Genomic DNA, 17,741 nt, shown 5'->3' on the forward strand with positions numbered 1-17,741 from the left:
GATAAAAGAGGAAGCGAATGCCGCGCACTACTGAAAACAATTGCAAAGCGAAATGGCGACTGTAAATATGTGCAAAACGTTACTAAAAGGAAGAATTTTGAATTTAAATGTGAATGTATTAGAAGGTGAAGTTCGCCGTCGGTGTGTGAGGGTGAATAAAAATGTCTTGTTTTCTTCTAAACCTCCTCCCGGTGGGCGTGAACGTAAAGTGAGCTGGAAGTTTGCGATGGGAAGTGTGGGGTTAGGAATTGCAGCCGGTGCTGGCTATGCTTATTACAATATTCCGTCTCCTCAGAAGACAATATTAAACGAAGGTTGGAACAGTAAGCGGCTGATTATTGACAAATTACCGGAGTTTACTCCTGCGAGGAAGGTAAGCTTGGTAATGACTCATCAACCATATAAAAAAATTGCACTTGCACTCTAACCGTCTACCCAGTGCCCAATTTTTACTTTCATATTACCTTCACTAGTGGAATTGACAACTTTATCATTCTTTTTAAGGTTACTACTCCAGTTGACCATACGGGTTTAGACTTGGTTCTTTATCAGTATCCTACTTGCCCTTTTTGCTGTAAAGTTAGGGCATTTTTGGACTATTATGGATTTTCATACAGTGTCATTGAAGTTAATCCAGTTCTAAGGCAGCAAATGAAATGGTCAGAGTACAAAAAAGTACCTATTTTGTTGGCAAAGGTTGAAAACGGCTACCAGGTAATTTAAACTAGTTAATTGTGACTGCAGATATACCAATTCATGAGGAATGTTAAATGCCTTATAGAAATCAGATCGCACTCTAAACTCTAATTTATTTTTTCTTTTCCTTAAGCAAATGAATGATAGTTCTGTAATCATATCAGCCCTGACGACGTACTTAAATGACCAGCATCAGAATCTTACAGATATCTTGAATTTTTATCCGCCTGTTTCATTTTCTGAACCGGATGGGAAAGTAAAAACGGAAGTGATGAACCGATATTTCTTAATGTTTCAAGAATCTTTGCCTCCTGGTAGAACGAATGAGAGTTTAGGGTAATGTAATTTCTCTTATATAAATGATTTATAAATTCACTTTTAACTACTTCTCTATAAGGTAAACTTTTCTTTGCAGAGAGGAAAGAAAGTGGCGCAAATGGGCCGACGATGTTCTGGTGCATACACTTTCCCCCAATGTTTATCGGACATTGGGGGAGTCATTACAGTCATTTAAATGGTTTTCACAGGTATATGAATATTTCAGTAAGGTCCATTGGCGTTAAGTGCCTAAATTTGACTTGGTGAAATACATAATGTGAGTGCATTTTTCTCCCATAGGTTGGAGAGTGGGAAAGGCTTTTTTCATCATGGGAATGCTATTTAATAGTTTATGTTGGAGCACTTGCTATGTGGATAATTGGGAAGAGACTGAAAAAGAGGTACGTCAAAAATGATTCCCATGAGAACATCTGGTATAAAACATTCTTTGATCCAGATGCTTACTCATATCTACTAATCTCATGTGGAGTGCTGAATCCAAACAGTTAATTCCTCCATTTTACCACCTTTCAAATCTGAAAGTGCAAAATTGAGTTGGGGATTCATGTTTGAATGTGAAATTAATTTTTCCTTCTTATAATTTTAATCCTTCTGGGTGATTCCACTGAGAGATACCCTGTCTGTGATATGTTTTTTGTGTGAAATATTGAAATCAGATGTAAAATTTTTGTCAAGTAACATATTTTGAACATAATGAGTAAAAATGTGATTCTACACCCTATACATGCCAATGCATGTTAAATGTACATTTATGGTGGCATAAAATGTTGATTGGAGATGCATATTAAAAGCAACATTCATTGGTAATGTATCTCTTTCATTCCAGTTTTGATACAAAGTAATTCTCAGAGAAAACTTTTTATGTTAAACATGAGGTAGTATTGACATTGATACAACTGTGAAAAAGTTTTCACTTTTATTATTTACAGGCATAATTTGAAGGATGATGTACGAATTTCCTTATATGATGAATGCAATCATTGGGTACGACAACTGAACAAGAAGGGTTCTCGGTTTATGGGTGGTGATAGTCCTAACCTTGCTGACCTGGCAGTTTATGGAGTTCTTAGTAGCATAAGGGGGTGTGCTGCCTTTGAAGACCTTCTTAGAAACACCAAAATTGGGTCTTGGTATGGAAGAATGCAAGAAGTAGTGGAGAATCATTCAGGTAGAATGATGCCATAATGTCTAGTTGAAGATAGCATTGAGTAGTTTTGATATTTGGCCATACATATATGGCACTGTTGCTCATAAAATCATGCTCTATAAGGTATGCTGTTAAAATCTAAAGTACCCTATCCATTTGTTTTTCCATTAGTTTTTACCTTTATACATGAACTTTTGCTGCTACCCTATCTAATTGGTAATTTTTAATCACCGTTAGGTATGAATGCTATTTTGAATCATGTGAATTGCATTTGAGCCTACCCAGTGTTACCAAGCTGACCTGGTTTTCATGAATGCATTTTTGTTTGATTGGGTTACCATTGTCTATACATACAGTGAAACCTCTATTTTACACTTTTGGATGGACCACTTACAAAAAGTGCAAAATTGAGTAAATTGTAAAATACAGTATCATTATTTAAAGGCGGTATTGTTTGGGACCTGATAAAAACTGTGCAAAATCAGGGAAAATGTATAAAGGGTGAATGTAAAATCGAGGTTTCACTGTAGTTTCTGCTTGGCTTTATATTCTTCAGTCATTTTGTCAACACGCATTTGTTAGTTGATGTCTGTGTTAAAAAAATTAAAGGTGATATTTTTTATGCCTTTTTTTATTAAATATTTTAACCACATTACACCATAGCCACATCAATTTAATATCACAGAATGAGTCAGAGGGGTATATTAGTCCACATGATCATTAATCATGTACACACCATCTGCCTAAAGTTCAGACAGAATCCTCGGTTGCCAGAATCTGGTGGATTTCCACCTGCTGCGAGTTCATCGGCATTAGTTACAACTGTCAGAACAAATGGCTTAGAAGATGCTAGAAGAAAAATGAAAGGTCCATTAGCTCAACCTAGGTGGTATAGTTAAAAAGTTGGTTACAACCTTGGTGTCCATTTACGACACGTAAAATTTATTAGTATGGAGAAAATCATTTTGGTGCAGCAGACAATTTTGAGGTTTTGTGAAAAGACAATTTATTAATAATATAATGAGCTATAAGGAAAGCAAGGCATAGAGAATATATAATCCATCTTTACCATATTTTTCCCCAATTGTAAAATTGACCAATTCCAGTAATATTACACGTACTGGGTTTTTCCAAATCATTTAATGAATTCTGTTGGAGGTCTTGCATCAAAGCTACAAATTTTGACAAAATTCTTTTAAATACATCTGTCAGTTGTGTGAAAAATCATTCACCTTGACTGGGATTTGAACCCGGATCCCCCGATTTCCACACTAAAAAATGATGCCTCAGTAGCTTAACTGGCTAAAGCATTCAACCAGAAATCACACTTAATCTGGGTTTGAATACCGGTCAAGACAAATGATTTTTTTCTCTGTGGATTTTTCGCACAATTTTTGCATTGTGGGTGACTCTGTAAAGATATCACCGTGGCTAGTCCTAGTACATATATGTACTTAAATTATTCCATCTGTCAGAGTGACAATAGTTTCACATGAGAGGCATCAATTGTGAAGGATATTGGCATTACAAAGGTCAGCATGCCATATGAAGTATTTTCTGGCTTGATGTGGTGGAAATGTGATACATCCATGAAAAATATAAACTACAAATGGTAATCTCTGCACACAGACCTTGAAAATGACATAGTACGTGAAAACCATGGTCAATAGTGGAGCTTTATATTAAAGTTTAGAAATAACCATTTGTAGTTAATATTCCAGCGTGCCAGATAAATGCCCATAATTAAATAAGTGGGTGACAAAAAAACTGCTGTGGCTATTTTGTTCTTAGGCTGTCTACTGCTGATGCTTATGGAGATCCAGAGTGGTCCAGGAAGAGTACCAATTTTTATGAAAAATATTCATAGACTGTCGTTTAGTTGGTCTTTTTGCTTGATTTAGTGGTAAAAGCCATATCAGATTTAGGTATGTTGTATTTTTAAAATATTTTGAATGTTCGGAGAAAAAAAATTTGGATAGTTCTCTTGAAAAATTATTTTTGCCGACTGTTGTAGCTCTATCCTGATTGTTATTTTTTAGGCCAATTTACTTTTTGTGAATGTAGCAATTGGGTATGGTGCTGTATTAATTACTTACTTGTTGTTGGGACGAGTGCATTTCCACAAAATCTATCTGTGTTCAGTGGTGCTCCTCCCTGTGATGGATGAGGTATCACAATATAATCAGTATTGCATACTGCTCCTGAAAGTGCTGCAGCAGGTGTCCCTAGAAGAAAAATTGTTGTCATCTCAAGTTAATCATGGTTTTGATCATACATTTTGTTTGTTACATGAATGTACTTTTCCCTTTACCACTGCTCATTATCATTTTTACTTATTTTAATGAGGGGAGAACAAGACATAAGGTTTCCTCCAAGCAGTCAAACTAACAGGTTGTGTTACAGGTATATTTTGGTGTTTTAGAATATGCAAAATTTCTTGTATTGACTAAAGTTTGTAAGGTTGGTTGTCAAGTTACTTATGTTCTCTCTGATTCTATTGTTAATATGGGGATCTCATCTTAAAATTTAGACCTTCTGTGAGGGGCAATGACCAAGCCACCTATACATGTATGATCACTGAACTTAGGCAATTTTGCACCTAGACTGTAGTGCAATAGGTTACCTTTCTTACGTTAACCATGGTGCTCTTCTTTCTATCCACAAGCAACAGGCAGATAAAACATGGGATAGTGCAATGAATGAAGGCAGGTCTAAAGTGCCTGGGTCCTATTGAAGTTCCTCCTATCACTCAGTCCATTGGAATAGACCTTAAATTTAGTAACTCACTTCCCAAAGGACTATCCAATCTCCTGTTTTGGGAAATTTCTGGATATGGGATCTCTTCAGGGGGTTTTATGGAATGTTTACTCAAAAGAGGAAATCTTATATATACATACTTTTAGATAATGATAATAATGGAAATTCTTGCAAAGAGCCTGCTTTGTTGGGGATAAGGAAACTGTGAAGCCAAGAAATAATGATCCTAGAATTAAGTGAATATGGCATCAATTGTGGCGTATTATTTTCAAGTCAGTACTTCAAAGATATGCAGTCAAAGGTAATGACAAAAGCTACAAATGATAGTCTGCAAAACTACTTCCAATTTTATACTGGAATTAGTGTGAATTTGGCATTGTGGTGAAAAAACAACAGGGAAATATTGTATCAGTATAGTTGCTCTACTGGCTCACCTTAAAAAAATGGTATAATTTAGCCATTTTAAATGAAAAATAGTTTTGATTTCAACCCTTTCTCCCAAACATTATGGTTTTGGTTCATTGGATATAGACATACCGAATGTAGGCTCCCATTCTGTTAATAGTTCTTGGTAAAAATTTTTTGAAACAAGAAAGAATTCATACCGAGTATAGTTGTATCCAAGCCATCTGTATCTCCGGTAACGGTGAATGAATAAGGATCAGTTGGATTCTGACTCCATGTAATACTACAGTAACCAGCTGCCATTTGAACACAAACACCGTAATTTAGGTTCACCATCTCACGAGTACCTGCCAAAGCTGTGGGGATAAATAAAATTGTTGGAAATTTGATTCGGATTGCATTGTATTATTATAGAGTAAAGACTACCTTAAGGCTCACTAAACAGTGCAAAATTTTAAATTCCATGCACTCAATTTTATTTTGCATTACTTTTGGTGGCATATGCAAAATAATTTTTCTTAAATTTAATTTTAATTTTTATAATTATAATTTTAGCTAATGGGGTATTATTTGTATAACTTTAGTAATTTACGGATTTGATGAATGAATAGGTGACTAGATTTCTCACAAAAACTGTCCAGCCACGTATATTCGTGTACAATGTGATCAAAAATTTGCATGCACTGCTGAAGTTCTCTTTCGGACTCATGCATATTTCGGCGATATTCCGCCAAAAATTTAGATGAAATATGGCATGAGTTTTTTGTATCTCTTTAAATGTTACTTAAATTTATATATTTTTATATAACATTTTTCAAAATTTCTTTGAGCCTATCAAACATGAATTTTTTTGCAGTCTTTTATGAGAAATAATGTTCATATTGGCTATAATTGCAGGAGCTTACAGCTATAATTTGCTGTATAGAGGTCAAGCTATTTAATGGAGATGAATGCTGTTATAACTCACTAACTCCAGTTGCTGTATTTGCTGTCGTGCCATAGTTGAAGCTCTTTATTTGTCCAGTGGTGGATGTGAAGTACATTAAGCATCCCGGTGGAGCTAAATGTAAAAAGAAGTAGGTCACTAAAATTTACTGACTACATACATGACAGATGTTTTAAATTAGAAGATTGGCCAACTGCACAATACGTGGGACATATTTTCTTTTTAGATATAATATTACTATGCAAAAGTTTTTTTATTTATTAAATTTTAAATAATGTGCAGTTTTTCTAATTTCATATATACTCCATTGTCTTCTGGCATTTATTTTGGTATTAGATTCATGTTTAAATTTTTTAAAATTAGGGTAGACTCAGCATAGGTTTTCTCGTTTTGTTTATAACAAATGATCTCTGGCTAAAGTGATTTACCTAGAAGTGCGCTGTCGCATGTTATTTGGGTCACTTTAATGCTCCACGTCCTACCAGTAGATACTTGATTATTTGCTGTCACTGATAAGGTGATTGGGTTGGTCCCAGCAGGAAAGTCCACGTACACTGTAAAAGGTGAAAAAAGTTGTCAGATTAAAATGTGTTACAGCATATCTTGTTTGTTTCTTTATGGCAGTTGTTTGGGTCTATTTCATATCTTTTGTTGTCGCTCTTAGTGAAACTTGCATGCGTTTGATTGAAATTATTATAAGTGTTTTCTTGATGATGCATATCATAAGCATTACTAATAATGACAATGGAAAGAATTTTAGAAAACAATTAGTTTATTGGGCTACAGAATGTGCAGTGAAAAATGAAAGATATTCTCTTGAAGATGCTAAAACATTTATTTGAAAGAAAATTGTAGTTTATGTACATGGGGCAAATTGGTGGGGGGAATTAAGCTCTTAAGTGTGCATATAGAAAATGATAGACTGTAAAATCTCCATTAGTTGACTGCTCTAATATTGGTAATTAAATATTTATTGCTCAAAATTCAACTATGTTTTCTGTTTAGTTAGCGTAACTTCTTGAAACTATGTACCAGCAAATATTTGTGAGAAATAGTGATGTAGAATATTTTACTTTGGAGAACTAGGATATAATTGTCTTGTGCTGGATCAAATATTGTGTGAAATGGACTTAGCTTCAGGGATGTGAAAGAATGTTTTTGTACACAATATGTGAGTGAAAGTTACGGCATGTTTTCTAGGGAGCTTGTAATGAAAGCTTTACCTTAACAGGTACTTAGCAGAAATTTATTTCAGGGAAGGGAGTTAACACTTTGCGTGCCATGGACGTAATATTACGTCCTGCTAATCCTTCTGAGGATTGCCATGGACGTAATATTACGTCTTTCCATTTAATTGGCTTTGTATGCGTGAAGCCGTAATATTTCGCCCGTGGTACTTTTCCAGTTTACTGCTTAGGGGTTTTGTTTTTTCAAAAATCAACTGCTCGATAGAAAAAGAGTTCAATTTATGTCTTGAGGACGAATAGTCCTCTGTAGCTACCGGCATCCTCATCTAGGGCCACTTAGTGTGAAAATTCTTTGGGCCAATAGACCGATCGTTGAGGGTGCATTGACCCTTTTTATCATCCAGGATTTATAAAGTTTTGCTTGGAACAATGCTTTTTTATGATTTACAAGCTTTAAATAGTTCAAATTGAGCGTATTAAAAAAATTATTATTATGCATGCTATGGCAATACGTCATATGTTGCAACTTTTTTATTTTTCAAAAACAGTAGGTTTTCATTGTTAAATTATATATTTAAAAATTAGCAATAAATGTTATTCAACTCATTCATAAAGAAGAGCAAAGTCCATTTTTATTGAAATGCACATCGGTATAAATATATTTCTGATGCTAATGTTTTAAAAAATGTACGAATATAGTAAAAAATGGCTGGATTTTTCAGTAGGGCCTTAAATTTAGCAGCCGGCACTCAAAGTGTTAAGTCTAATACACTTCGACCATCCTCTGTAAATAGACCACATTATGGAGAGCTCTACCTTATTATAAAAATACGCATTCCCAAGAAAGAAGTATTTTTTATAAAAACTATCATATGCTAACTAACTTTTTATTTAGTTTGTTGGTCACACACAATATTTTTGAGATAGCAGAACCAATATGGGGGGTGCTTTAGCCCATACAGCACCCTCCTTACTGCATGCCTGTATCGTAAAGGATTATGTAATATGCTATTGGAATGTAGTTTCCCCCTGAATAAAGTTAAAGATTATAGAATTTTATAAGTGGTATAATAGTAAATTAGAGATTTCTTACTGTGCTCCCCTGTGTTAGTGCCACATATCCTTGGTATTGGTGAGGCACCTCCTGACACTTGGAAAAAGTCATTGACACAGTTTCCATTTGCATCTGGTCCTAGTATGTTAAAATTCCTAAAATCCAATCGAACCTAAAATATAATTTGATAATAGTAAAAATACAGTTTGAATGGGCAAATAAAACATATTTTATAATCAATGAAGTCATTTGGGTCATGAACAGTGCAGTATAGTTCCCAGGGGAATGCAATTTTGTTATTTTTTAAATTTAATCATCCCAAATATAATGGGAAGAGAACACTTTGAATCATAATGTTTAAATCACTTCAATATTTACAAGGCTCTCATTAAGAAATTTAATTACTTTAAATAACTGTTTGGCAACAAACTATAATGTTTCAGCTGGAAGTTAAAGATTTTGCGATTGATGGATTGGACCAGGTATGTGACATTTATAACATTGAAACAATGAATTAAAAATTATAGTTGATACTTCTAAGAGGTGGATGAGTTTCATTCTAATAATGAAATAATTTATTCTTCTAAAAGTAATCCAATTTGAAATTTTACAGGGTAGCTATTGTGCGCTATTTCTTCAAGTTATAAATTTCATTCATTTATGATCATATGAGAATCATATTGGAAAGCACTAGAGCGAGTAATTATTAATTTTAAGTTGTTTATGTAACAACTTTATTTTTCATGATCGACTCTCCCATTTGAGAAGAGATAGTCATTACCTCTAAACTTAATGGAAAGTTATCTTTGGGAGGTAAAAGTTTGATGAGAATACAGCACTTTATGTAGAGCCTCGATTATTCTCATTGATGGGTTTACATATTGTATATTTATAACTTCCTCAGGCAATTCCCTCTAACACTCCCTTTCCTTATTTCCACCATTCTCCCTTTCTTACCCTTCTCTACCTCAAAACTAGTTTTTAAATGTAATGTGTGCCAAAGATGCAGGGAAACATGACACTGAAACCAATGTAAAAGTTTGTAAGACATTGACGTTGAATGGATTAGCTATCTCCTCGGATTATTCCCTTGGTGTTTTCTGAACATGAGGATGCATCGTGAGAGGAGTATTGCAGTTCTATTTTATGAAGAGGTTGAATGGCAGGGAGTGCTTTCATTCAACACACAGTTGGTACCCTCTTTTGATAAAATTATAGTACATGTATGATATGTTAATTTCATTACCTGACAGACGTTAGTATTGCATTTATTTATGGAAATTGTGCAGCGATCTCCCCCGGTATAAGATCCTGGATATCCTAGGTTAGTGAAATAAGTGCAGTTGAAGTTTGAAGTGGTCCCACATGACAGTGCAACTAGAAGAAAAAATATTGTGAAAATATTTTTTGTCAAATGATGTGTTTTTACATAAATCCTATATTTAAATCTTTGAATATTGATTGTAAAAAAGTAACTGTTAGAGTTTTGGATCTTGGGAATATCAGTACAAAAAGTACAATGAAACCTCCAAAAAAGGAATTGGATGAGATGGGGAAAGTGGCAACTTCGTTGTAAGGGGGTTCGGTATATGGATGTGATTTGATGCATGTTGTTGCAAGATGAGCAAGGAATTAATGTAGATTGAAGAGGTTAGCAATAAATATAGCAAATATAGTGGACTGCTGTTGGGGCTTTTTTGAAGGGACGAGAAAATCTGACCTCAGAAACTAATTCAGCTTGTCCATAACATAGAAAGCTACTTGCATGACTGACTCACTTGATGATTTATACAAATTTCCTATTACTTCCAGAAGAGCTATAAGGATGATATTTTGCACTTATTGTTAGGCGAGGGAGCTGAAAATGATTTGGAAAAAAATGACGGTAAACTTTACTTTCTGCACCCTTCCCCTGAAAACAATTGGAAATGATGCCAACTCCGGATCTTCTGTGTATGTGGACCTACATTGACAGCCGGCGATGCGTAGTGTACACGGGGATCTCAACCTCTTGTCAATTACTTGGACGGGGAGAATTGATGCTTCGTTGGGCGTGCATTTTATTTCCATAAACCCCTGCAATCTATGAAGTCTTAGAACCTGAACTTCGATGGGCCACTAAAACAGGGGCGGATCCATGATTTTTTTTCCGGGGGACACAAGGCAAGCGATCCTCTCATATTTGAGATTATAAAACAAGATCCAACAATTACTGTACGAAATATTCTCTTTATTTTAACATGAAAGATATTTATATGAAATTAAATGATTGAGGCTCGGTAATACACAAAAACAAAACAAATGTAATGATAACGATATAAAATTTTTTGTCTAATTGTTGAGCGTCTTGGGGGGGAGGGACGTTCTGCCGTTCCCTCCCTACTACCGCTTAAGTCCGCCTATGGACTCAAACATCCCATGGGTGAAGGCAGCCAGAGTGACAAAATTATGGGAATTTTTTACGACAACTCCCGATTCTGCCGCAGATTTGGGTAAGTGGAAAAGAGCTCCCGATCGAATTTGCATCCATGGGAAAATCTCGATTACAATGATATTCCTCTTTCTTTCCCCCGAAAATATTCGAAATCATTTTACCTAGGTATTTCTGTGCATACCTCTAGTCGGCGCCCCCGATCGCCGCATATGATACATCGCATTTAAATGTAAAGGATAGAGTGTATTCATGATTTACAAATTATTTGGTTTTATAAATCTCAGTTTAGACGAATGTTAACGGTCAATTTTAACCTCATTCGAAAAAGGCCAGATTGGTGCCCATGCGATGCCACTCCACGTGGCCTCACAGGGACCTAGATGCTATTCGAGTAGTCAGGAGTTTTACATCATCTGAGATTACCAAGGCATGCATGAGGCACAGAGCTCAGGGAAACATCTCTTAATAATCACCTATTAAAATTGCCCAAGTTCGGGAAGTTTCCATCACTTGATAGGGTAATAGTAATCCTTATTTAAGCCATGCGCCTCCTGCTGGCTGGGTACTTTGTTACCTGCTAGCAGCCAGCATCGTAGCTGCGCTTAAAGCCTCGCCCCAAGGTCACCTCACACGGCGACAGCGGGAACCAGAAAGACGCCACACGGGCTTTTCCCAGGATTCATACTTAGCCGTCGCGTTTTCGCGCGCTTGAAAATTTTCACTTTTCATTTAATCGCGATAAGTAGATATATCGTCATCAAAAATTCTAAGAGCGTAAAATGCGTACTCCAGTAGAAATAATCTTTCGACTTAGGCAATAAAAAAATAATAGGAAACCACCCTATTGGAATAGCCCTATTGCTGCGCGTAAAAGTAGACGAGCTTCGCAGGACACGAGTGCTCGGTTTCAGATCTCGACTGACTCATTTTTAAGCATGAATGGTGGATTCACGGTTTTAAAAGATGCGTTATATCTTGCCACCCCACGTATGTTTTATGCTAGGTTCACCGAATTCATATGCTCGAGCCTTGGATACCGCCCATCTTTTAGAATATCAGTTTCCGAAGAGCTTCAAGGATGCGAGAATAAGCTTGAAGTTCAAGCCCGCAGAATTGCTGAAAACTTGACGCAACTTTCCAAAAGCATGCTGATATTCTCCAAAACTTCCCTCTGTTCGCTAAAAGCTTATTTTATAGAATTACGTTATTGAATGTAAACTTCATTCGTCGTCAAATAATAAGCGAAAACATTTTGGAATGATGATCCTTCATAAGACTCAGGGTGATAAGGAAATTTTTGTTATATTTTGTTGGGAAATGGGCCATCCAATGCATCGTTCAGATTTTTTTTTGCAATTAATGCATCGCTTTAGCTAGGGAAAGATGGTCTAGAGCCTCAACGGCGGTGAAAAAAATGTCGTACGCAAATTGGACGTTTTCGGAAGAACAATTCTATTCAAAACTGAATTATGAGCTGAATTGGCCCTGTTTTAGCAAATAAGCTGTGTTACACCAATTTTAGTTGCACAATTTACGAAGTATATGTCATTTTCTTCTTGGCAATCGCCAATTAAGGAAACAATTTCGGATTTTGACTTAAGGGCACAACACTTAGTTTCCTTACTTGAAATTTGAAAAACTCGATTTCCAGCGTATGAAAGTTTGTTTTTTTGTTGAAAATTTTTATTTTCAGCACACTTTTAAGTTAGAAATTCCATTTTAAAGCTCTCAGAGATAAAATTAAATCTTGCGATATTTTAAAATTCCCTTACATATAGCTCATTAAAGATAATAAATAAATAGAAATTGCCTTTAATGTGATAAGATTGGGGACAACAGGGTCACGTTTCAAAGTATTATGTAGAGCATAAATTCCTTCTTACCCACGCAGCAGACTCCGATACCATTAGCGCAGGTCCCGAAGCCGACTCCTCCGTTCAGCTGACATTCCCGCCGTGAGTAGCATATGCCCGCTAAGTTGTTTGTTCCAACACACGGTGAGTTGGCGAAGCGGACCACGGTGAAGAGAGGGAAGACTGAAAGAAACATACGAACGATCTCAAAAATGAACAGTGGTTTTGCGCGAATGAATTATAAGAAATCTAATATTGGGTAATTTTATGCCCTTGAGAATTCCTAGTTGTTGAGGAAAAAATAGGCGTGCTGGATAAAGCACTTGGAGTATTGAATAAAATATCTATAATAATAACACGTCTTTCGAATTGTGCAATTGCTTAATTACGTCATCGACTATTCAATGAATACATATTCATCCAGATTAATTTACCCAGAGAATCCCTGGGAATTAATCGGGATATGAATGAAATTGTTAAAATTTTTAGTATTTGCAAAAAAGGCTTATTATTGTAGATGTTTCATTAAGGCAAAAAAACACTAGATCATTTGAAAATCCTCCCACTCCTCAAATACCAGCGATAATTATCCGTGACATCAGGGTCACTCACCAACTGATTCAACCCAAAAGTTATTTTTGTTAGGTGAGGGTAGAGCTCAACTCGATCTAAGCCACAGGCGGGAGAATATCTCTTAATTAAGGTAGGGGTGCTAGTTACTTTTCCTGGGCCATCTCGCATTGGGGTGTCCGAAGGCTTCACCCGTGTTTTGAACTCGGGATCTCTCGATCAGCAGATAAGCGTTCTACCCACTGGGCTATCTGTTACAAGGTATCCCGGGTGTATTTTGGGGATTACGGCCTAAAATAGAATATTTTGTATCCTATGCTGTCTGTTGATCAGTAACTTTTCTTTCACCATATAATCAACTCTCACCAGCGGGTATTTTATCAAAAGGCCTGGTTACACTGTACGTTAACCCATGCAAAGTAATTCCTAAATGTATGAACTTTATGTTACTATATTTCAGCTTTGACGATTAGGTGGCACGAGCTATCCTATAATACTCCCAATGTATTATAAGTACAGGGGAATAATGAAATTTTTGGGGACGAAAATAAAAAACGGGGTTATGACAGAATTTTCAGAGGTTTTCTTCATCAAATCGTCTTCGCAATTGCTAATTTACACAAGAACTTAAAATTCTGATCACTCGAGAACAATATTTTGGGATTGCAAAATATGTGGGTGATAGGTAGTCAATTTTGGGGTGGTAAAAGCCACCCCCGAGTTAATCCTATGACTTCTTTGCGCAATGAAAGGAGCAAGCGATTCCTTGAAATCTTAGGCTTTCGCAGCGATTGCTGCGAGAAGCTTTGCAGCGATAGGCTTGCTGTATCGGAAGATTTCGTGAGCAGCTGCATTTTGCGCCTCGGGGGCAGCTGAGTGATTCCACCGTTGGGGTTCGCTTTCTCTCGGGGTCACTAAAATATCAAATATGGTTCAGGGGCGCGTGAAATATTATTCTAGTTTAATGGAGTTGGTAAGTTACGGGTAGTACTTGAGTATTTTTGTGAATTGTGTTGCATCAAACTCTAAGTAGTTCATAATACGGTTAAAGTTATGAATATATTTAATTTGATTCTCAAAAGATTTTTCTAGGCTTTTAATCTAGAAATTTTCCCCTCTAATATCTTTCTCATTTTCAACATTTAACAATGAAGAGAAAAAAATAAAAGTAATTCTGACACTTTCTGTGTTCTTCACGAAGAAAAGTAGAGGATTTGAAAAGGCTGTATGTGCGGTCATGAGTTAATTATTTGGCTAAAATTTAGCGGTTCTTACATTTAGAGGTCCGATTATAATCCTGAAGAGATGTAATATTAGAGTCATTTACGGAAGCTCCGGCATGTCTCCCTAGTGATCCATTGGACACATTTATGTATCGGTTGAGGTATTCGCCATCGTCGTCATCGCCAATGGGTAGGTCATGGATGGCTGCTACAATAGTAAACAGAAGTAAGATGACAGGTATAATCCCCGCCATGTTTTTCTTCAAACACTCCATTACCTGCAAAGGCAGTTTGCACAAAAATATAATTAAAAGAGAGAGTAAAAACAGGTTTTTGTAACTTCGTAAATCAAAAAGAAATGGACGACTCCAATGCAGAAACAAGGAAAATATCATGACATCTGACCACGTTAATTGACCAAACTCATTTTGGCTGTATTACCCAATAATTTATCATTTGTGAGAAACTTGCGGATCAATATTTCCGAACGGCCTAGCATTGATACATTTTCACAATGCTCTGCTTTTTGGAGCAAGGAGTCTCAGTTTCTTTAATGTCCGGCTTCATTTTGCGAAAAAGGGTGGATTATATAAGGGTGTATTCTCCATCAAGCCATTTCCTACGTCCTCTCTAAAGAGGCGACTGCATGAATCTGTAAAATGGATCTTTTTCGCAAAAATTGATGGTTCAATCAAGTGGCTGAAGCTAAGGCCCAAAATTTGAGGGAGCTCTTTTCTTTTTTTGCACCACTTTTAGGTCTCAAAATCGCTTATAATGCTAGTATAAAAAATTTTCATTATCCTTACAAACAACTTGCATTAATAATTATCGTGTTTCGTCATCACTTTTGGTCTAGGAAGAAGATCAAATTTCCGTGAAAGACAACGCTTCAGATATTTATTTGCCATTAACATTGATAAATTATTTTAAACGATTTGAAGTCTAAACGATCTCCTTTAATTCTTCAAACATTTAAAATTATCTTTTTCAATTCAATCATACAATTATTGCGGAAAAGATTTTTTTGAGGGAAAATTAAGATGAACTAATTGTCAGGAATATTTTGTTCCTTTAAACGGTTTTGCAATCAAATATTGGTCGCATTAATTTTATAGTTGAATTAAAAAGACGGTTTATGCCATTTTGATGAGAAATTAATTTTCCAAAACTGCAGTTTCGTTTAAAAATTAAATCTTTTTCCTGGACCAAAACTTCATAAAGGTACTCAATGTAACAAAAGGTACAAATAACGCTAGTGTTTGAGGGTATTTGTTTTTCAATTTCGCGAGGCGAGAGCCCCCAACCCTTCTCCTTACTGGGGAAATTTTTTACCCTCCGGAACTCCGTTTTGATTTTTTTCAGGCAACTGCCCCTCACCTAAAAATCGTTAACCCGCCTCCGATTCGATTGCATTTCCGCATGCAATGATTTGGGTGCGTCAGCATCATCGAAGTCAGCGACGCAAACCGCGTCACAAGCGGATGCCGGGAGAACTAATTCTCGCGTTGTTTGCCGCCAACGGTCTGCTCCAGTTACCGTGATTTCCTCTTTGGAGCCTTGCGTGGGATCTCTTCTTCCAAGGAAAGTATTCGTGCAGCTCATTAGCGTCCCATCCACACCTCTCAAGGGAGCACGAGGGCAGTTTGTCATTCAAGAGCAGCAGCGTGGACTAACAGTATATCATCACGTGGCTCACGGTACTAATGTGAGCAGTTTGTGACTTGTTTATCGGCTAAATTATTTCTTGGTTCCTCTAAAAACCGTTGTAAACATTATGCACCTTTCCCATCCATTGAATAGCACTATTTTGTACGAATAATGGTTACAAACTGGAAACAATTCACCTATTTCAGCGACTCCTGAGAATTCTGGGAAAAAAAGAGAATTATACATCCCGAAAGAAACTTTGTGGAACTTCACGATGATCAAGAAATTCTACTTTGGCATTTTTTAATGTGTTTTTTACGCATTAAAATTTTTATACTCAGCTTCAGCGCCTAGGTGCCTATTTAAAGCAAAGCCAGAGAATCCTCGTGAGATTCTTGCATGAGAATGATATCTGGGGGTTAAAATCCGATCGGACAGAACCTATTTTAAATTAATTTTTTGAATGAATATATTCTTGCAACAAATTCCTTGAAATCATATCTGGGGATTTTGTGTCTGAGGAATAATCTTTTATTTTATTTATTGTAATAACTCTTGCGTAATAGCGTTGGCAGTTGATTATATTTATAACATTTTGAAAACGCATGTCAAATGAATTAATTATAGTTTTATTAATTCCAACATAACACACGTAGGTAATTTAGTAGTCTGATTTGATTTGTGCAATCAATTCCTTAAATTGAGTGTCTCTGCCTAAAACGGAAGTGTATCTTTTTCTCACCCATTGCAAATAATTATTTGGGTGGAAAAGGCGAATGTATGTATGATTGAATTTATCTTTTCCCACGAAGGCACCCAGATTACGAGTGGGTCCTCTTGAAATCAAAAGATTTATTTGACTAGTGCATTGAATTGCAAGACCATAGATATATGAAGCGTGAAAACTTAACGAAGATGTCCATTATAAAGCTGTTATCATCAAACCGAAACTGTAATATCCCTTCTTAGAACTCCTATTCATAATGAAAACGTCTCGAGGAGTAATGTTGGAATATTCAATTAGATCATGTGGATGAAGTAGCAGATAAGGTCATGAACATGTTTTAGGAAAATTAGTAATAGGCTACCGTAAATTTATGTTGTATACAATAATTATTCTACTGAGAAACAGTATTGGCCTTAAAATTTGGATCATAACCGATAAAATGAAACGCAATAGAATTTTTATAAAATTAAAATAAGGTAAAATAAGTCTGGTCTCATATTCAAGTATGATGATCATGGTAGAAATTCTTTCAATACCTTTTCACTCGTTGAGACATGCGTTATTAGGACAAAAATGATAAGAGGCCCAAATTATTTTCGCTGACCATTTAGCCTAACTAGAGATGGCAAACTAAGATAGCAGAATGTTTGAACGATATTTGGGGAAATATTACGGAAAAATTATGATGAAAGCCTTTCCAAGGTGAAGTTTTGACGTAGTTTATTGGCTAAGTCAAAATTTCTGGGTTATAGCCCT

At 35.9% G+C, this 17,741-nt stretch overlaps 2 protein-coding genes across 2 annotated transcripts; one reads left to right on the forward strand and one right to left on the reverse strand.

Annotated features, from left to right (window-relative positions):
• The first annotated feature begins 43 nt into the window (after window positions 1-43).
• Window positions 44-6,639, forward strand: LOC124167255 (prostaglandin E synthase 2). Its single transcript, XM_046545143.1, has 7 exons — window positions 44-373; window positions 505-714; window positions 830-1,032; window positions 1,112-1,223; window positions 1,315-1,415; window positions 1,965-2,203; window positions 6,242-6,639. The coding sequence occupies exons 1-7, from the start codon at window positions 53-55 to the stop codon at window positions 6,283-6,285; spliced, it is 1,230 nt and encodes a 409-aa protein (XP_046401099.1). The 5' UTR covers window positions 44-52; the 3' UTR covers window positions 6,286-6,639.
• On the reverse strand, window positions 2,389-14,883 carry LOC124167247. Its single transcript, XM_046545136.1, has 9 exons — window positions 14,664-14,883; window positions 12,849-13,001; window positions 9,778-9,908; window positions 8,571-8,703; window positions 6,719-6,844; window positions 6,312-6,404; window positions 5,545-5,700; window positions 4,279-4,407; window positions 2,389-3,031 (listed from the first exon to the last, which is right to left on the reverse strand). Exons 1-9 carry the CDS (start codon window positions 14,863-14,865, stop codon window positions 2,907-2,909), a joined length of 1,248 nt encoding a protein of 415 aa, XP_046401092.1. The 5' UTR covers window positions 14,866-14,883; the 3' UTR covers window positions 2,389-2,906.
• Window positions 14,884-17,741: the final 2,858 nt, after the last annotated feature.

The sequence above is a fragment of the Ischnura elegans genome, chromosome 1 (assembly GCF_921293095.1).
Source record: "Ischnura elegans chromosome 1, ioIscEleg1.1, whole genome shotgun sequence".
Classification (NCBI taxonomy): Eukaryota; Metazoa; Arthropoda; class Insecta; order Odonata; family Coenagrionidae; genus Ischnura; species Ischnura elegans.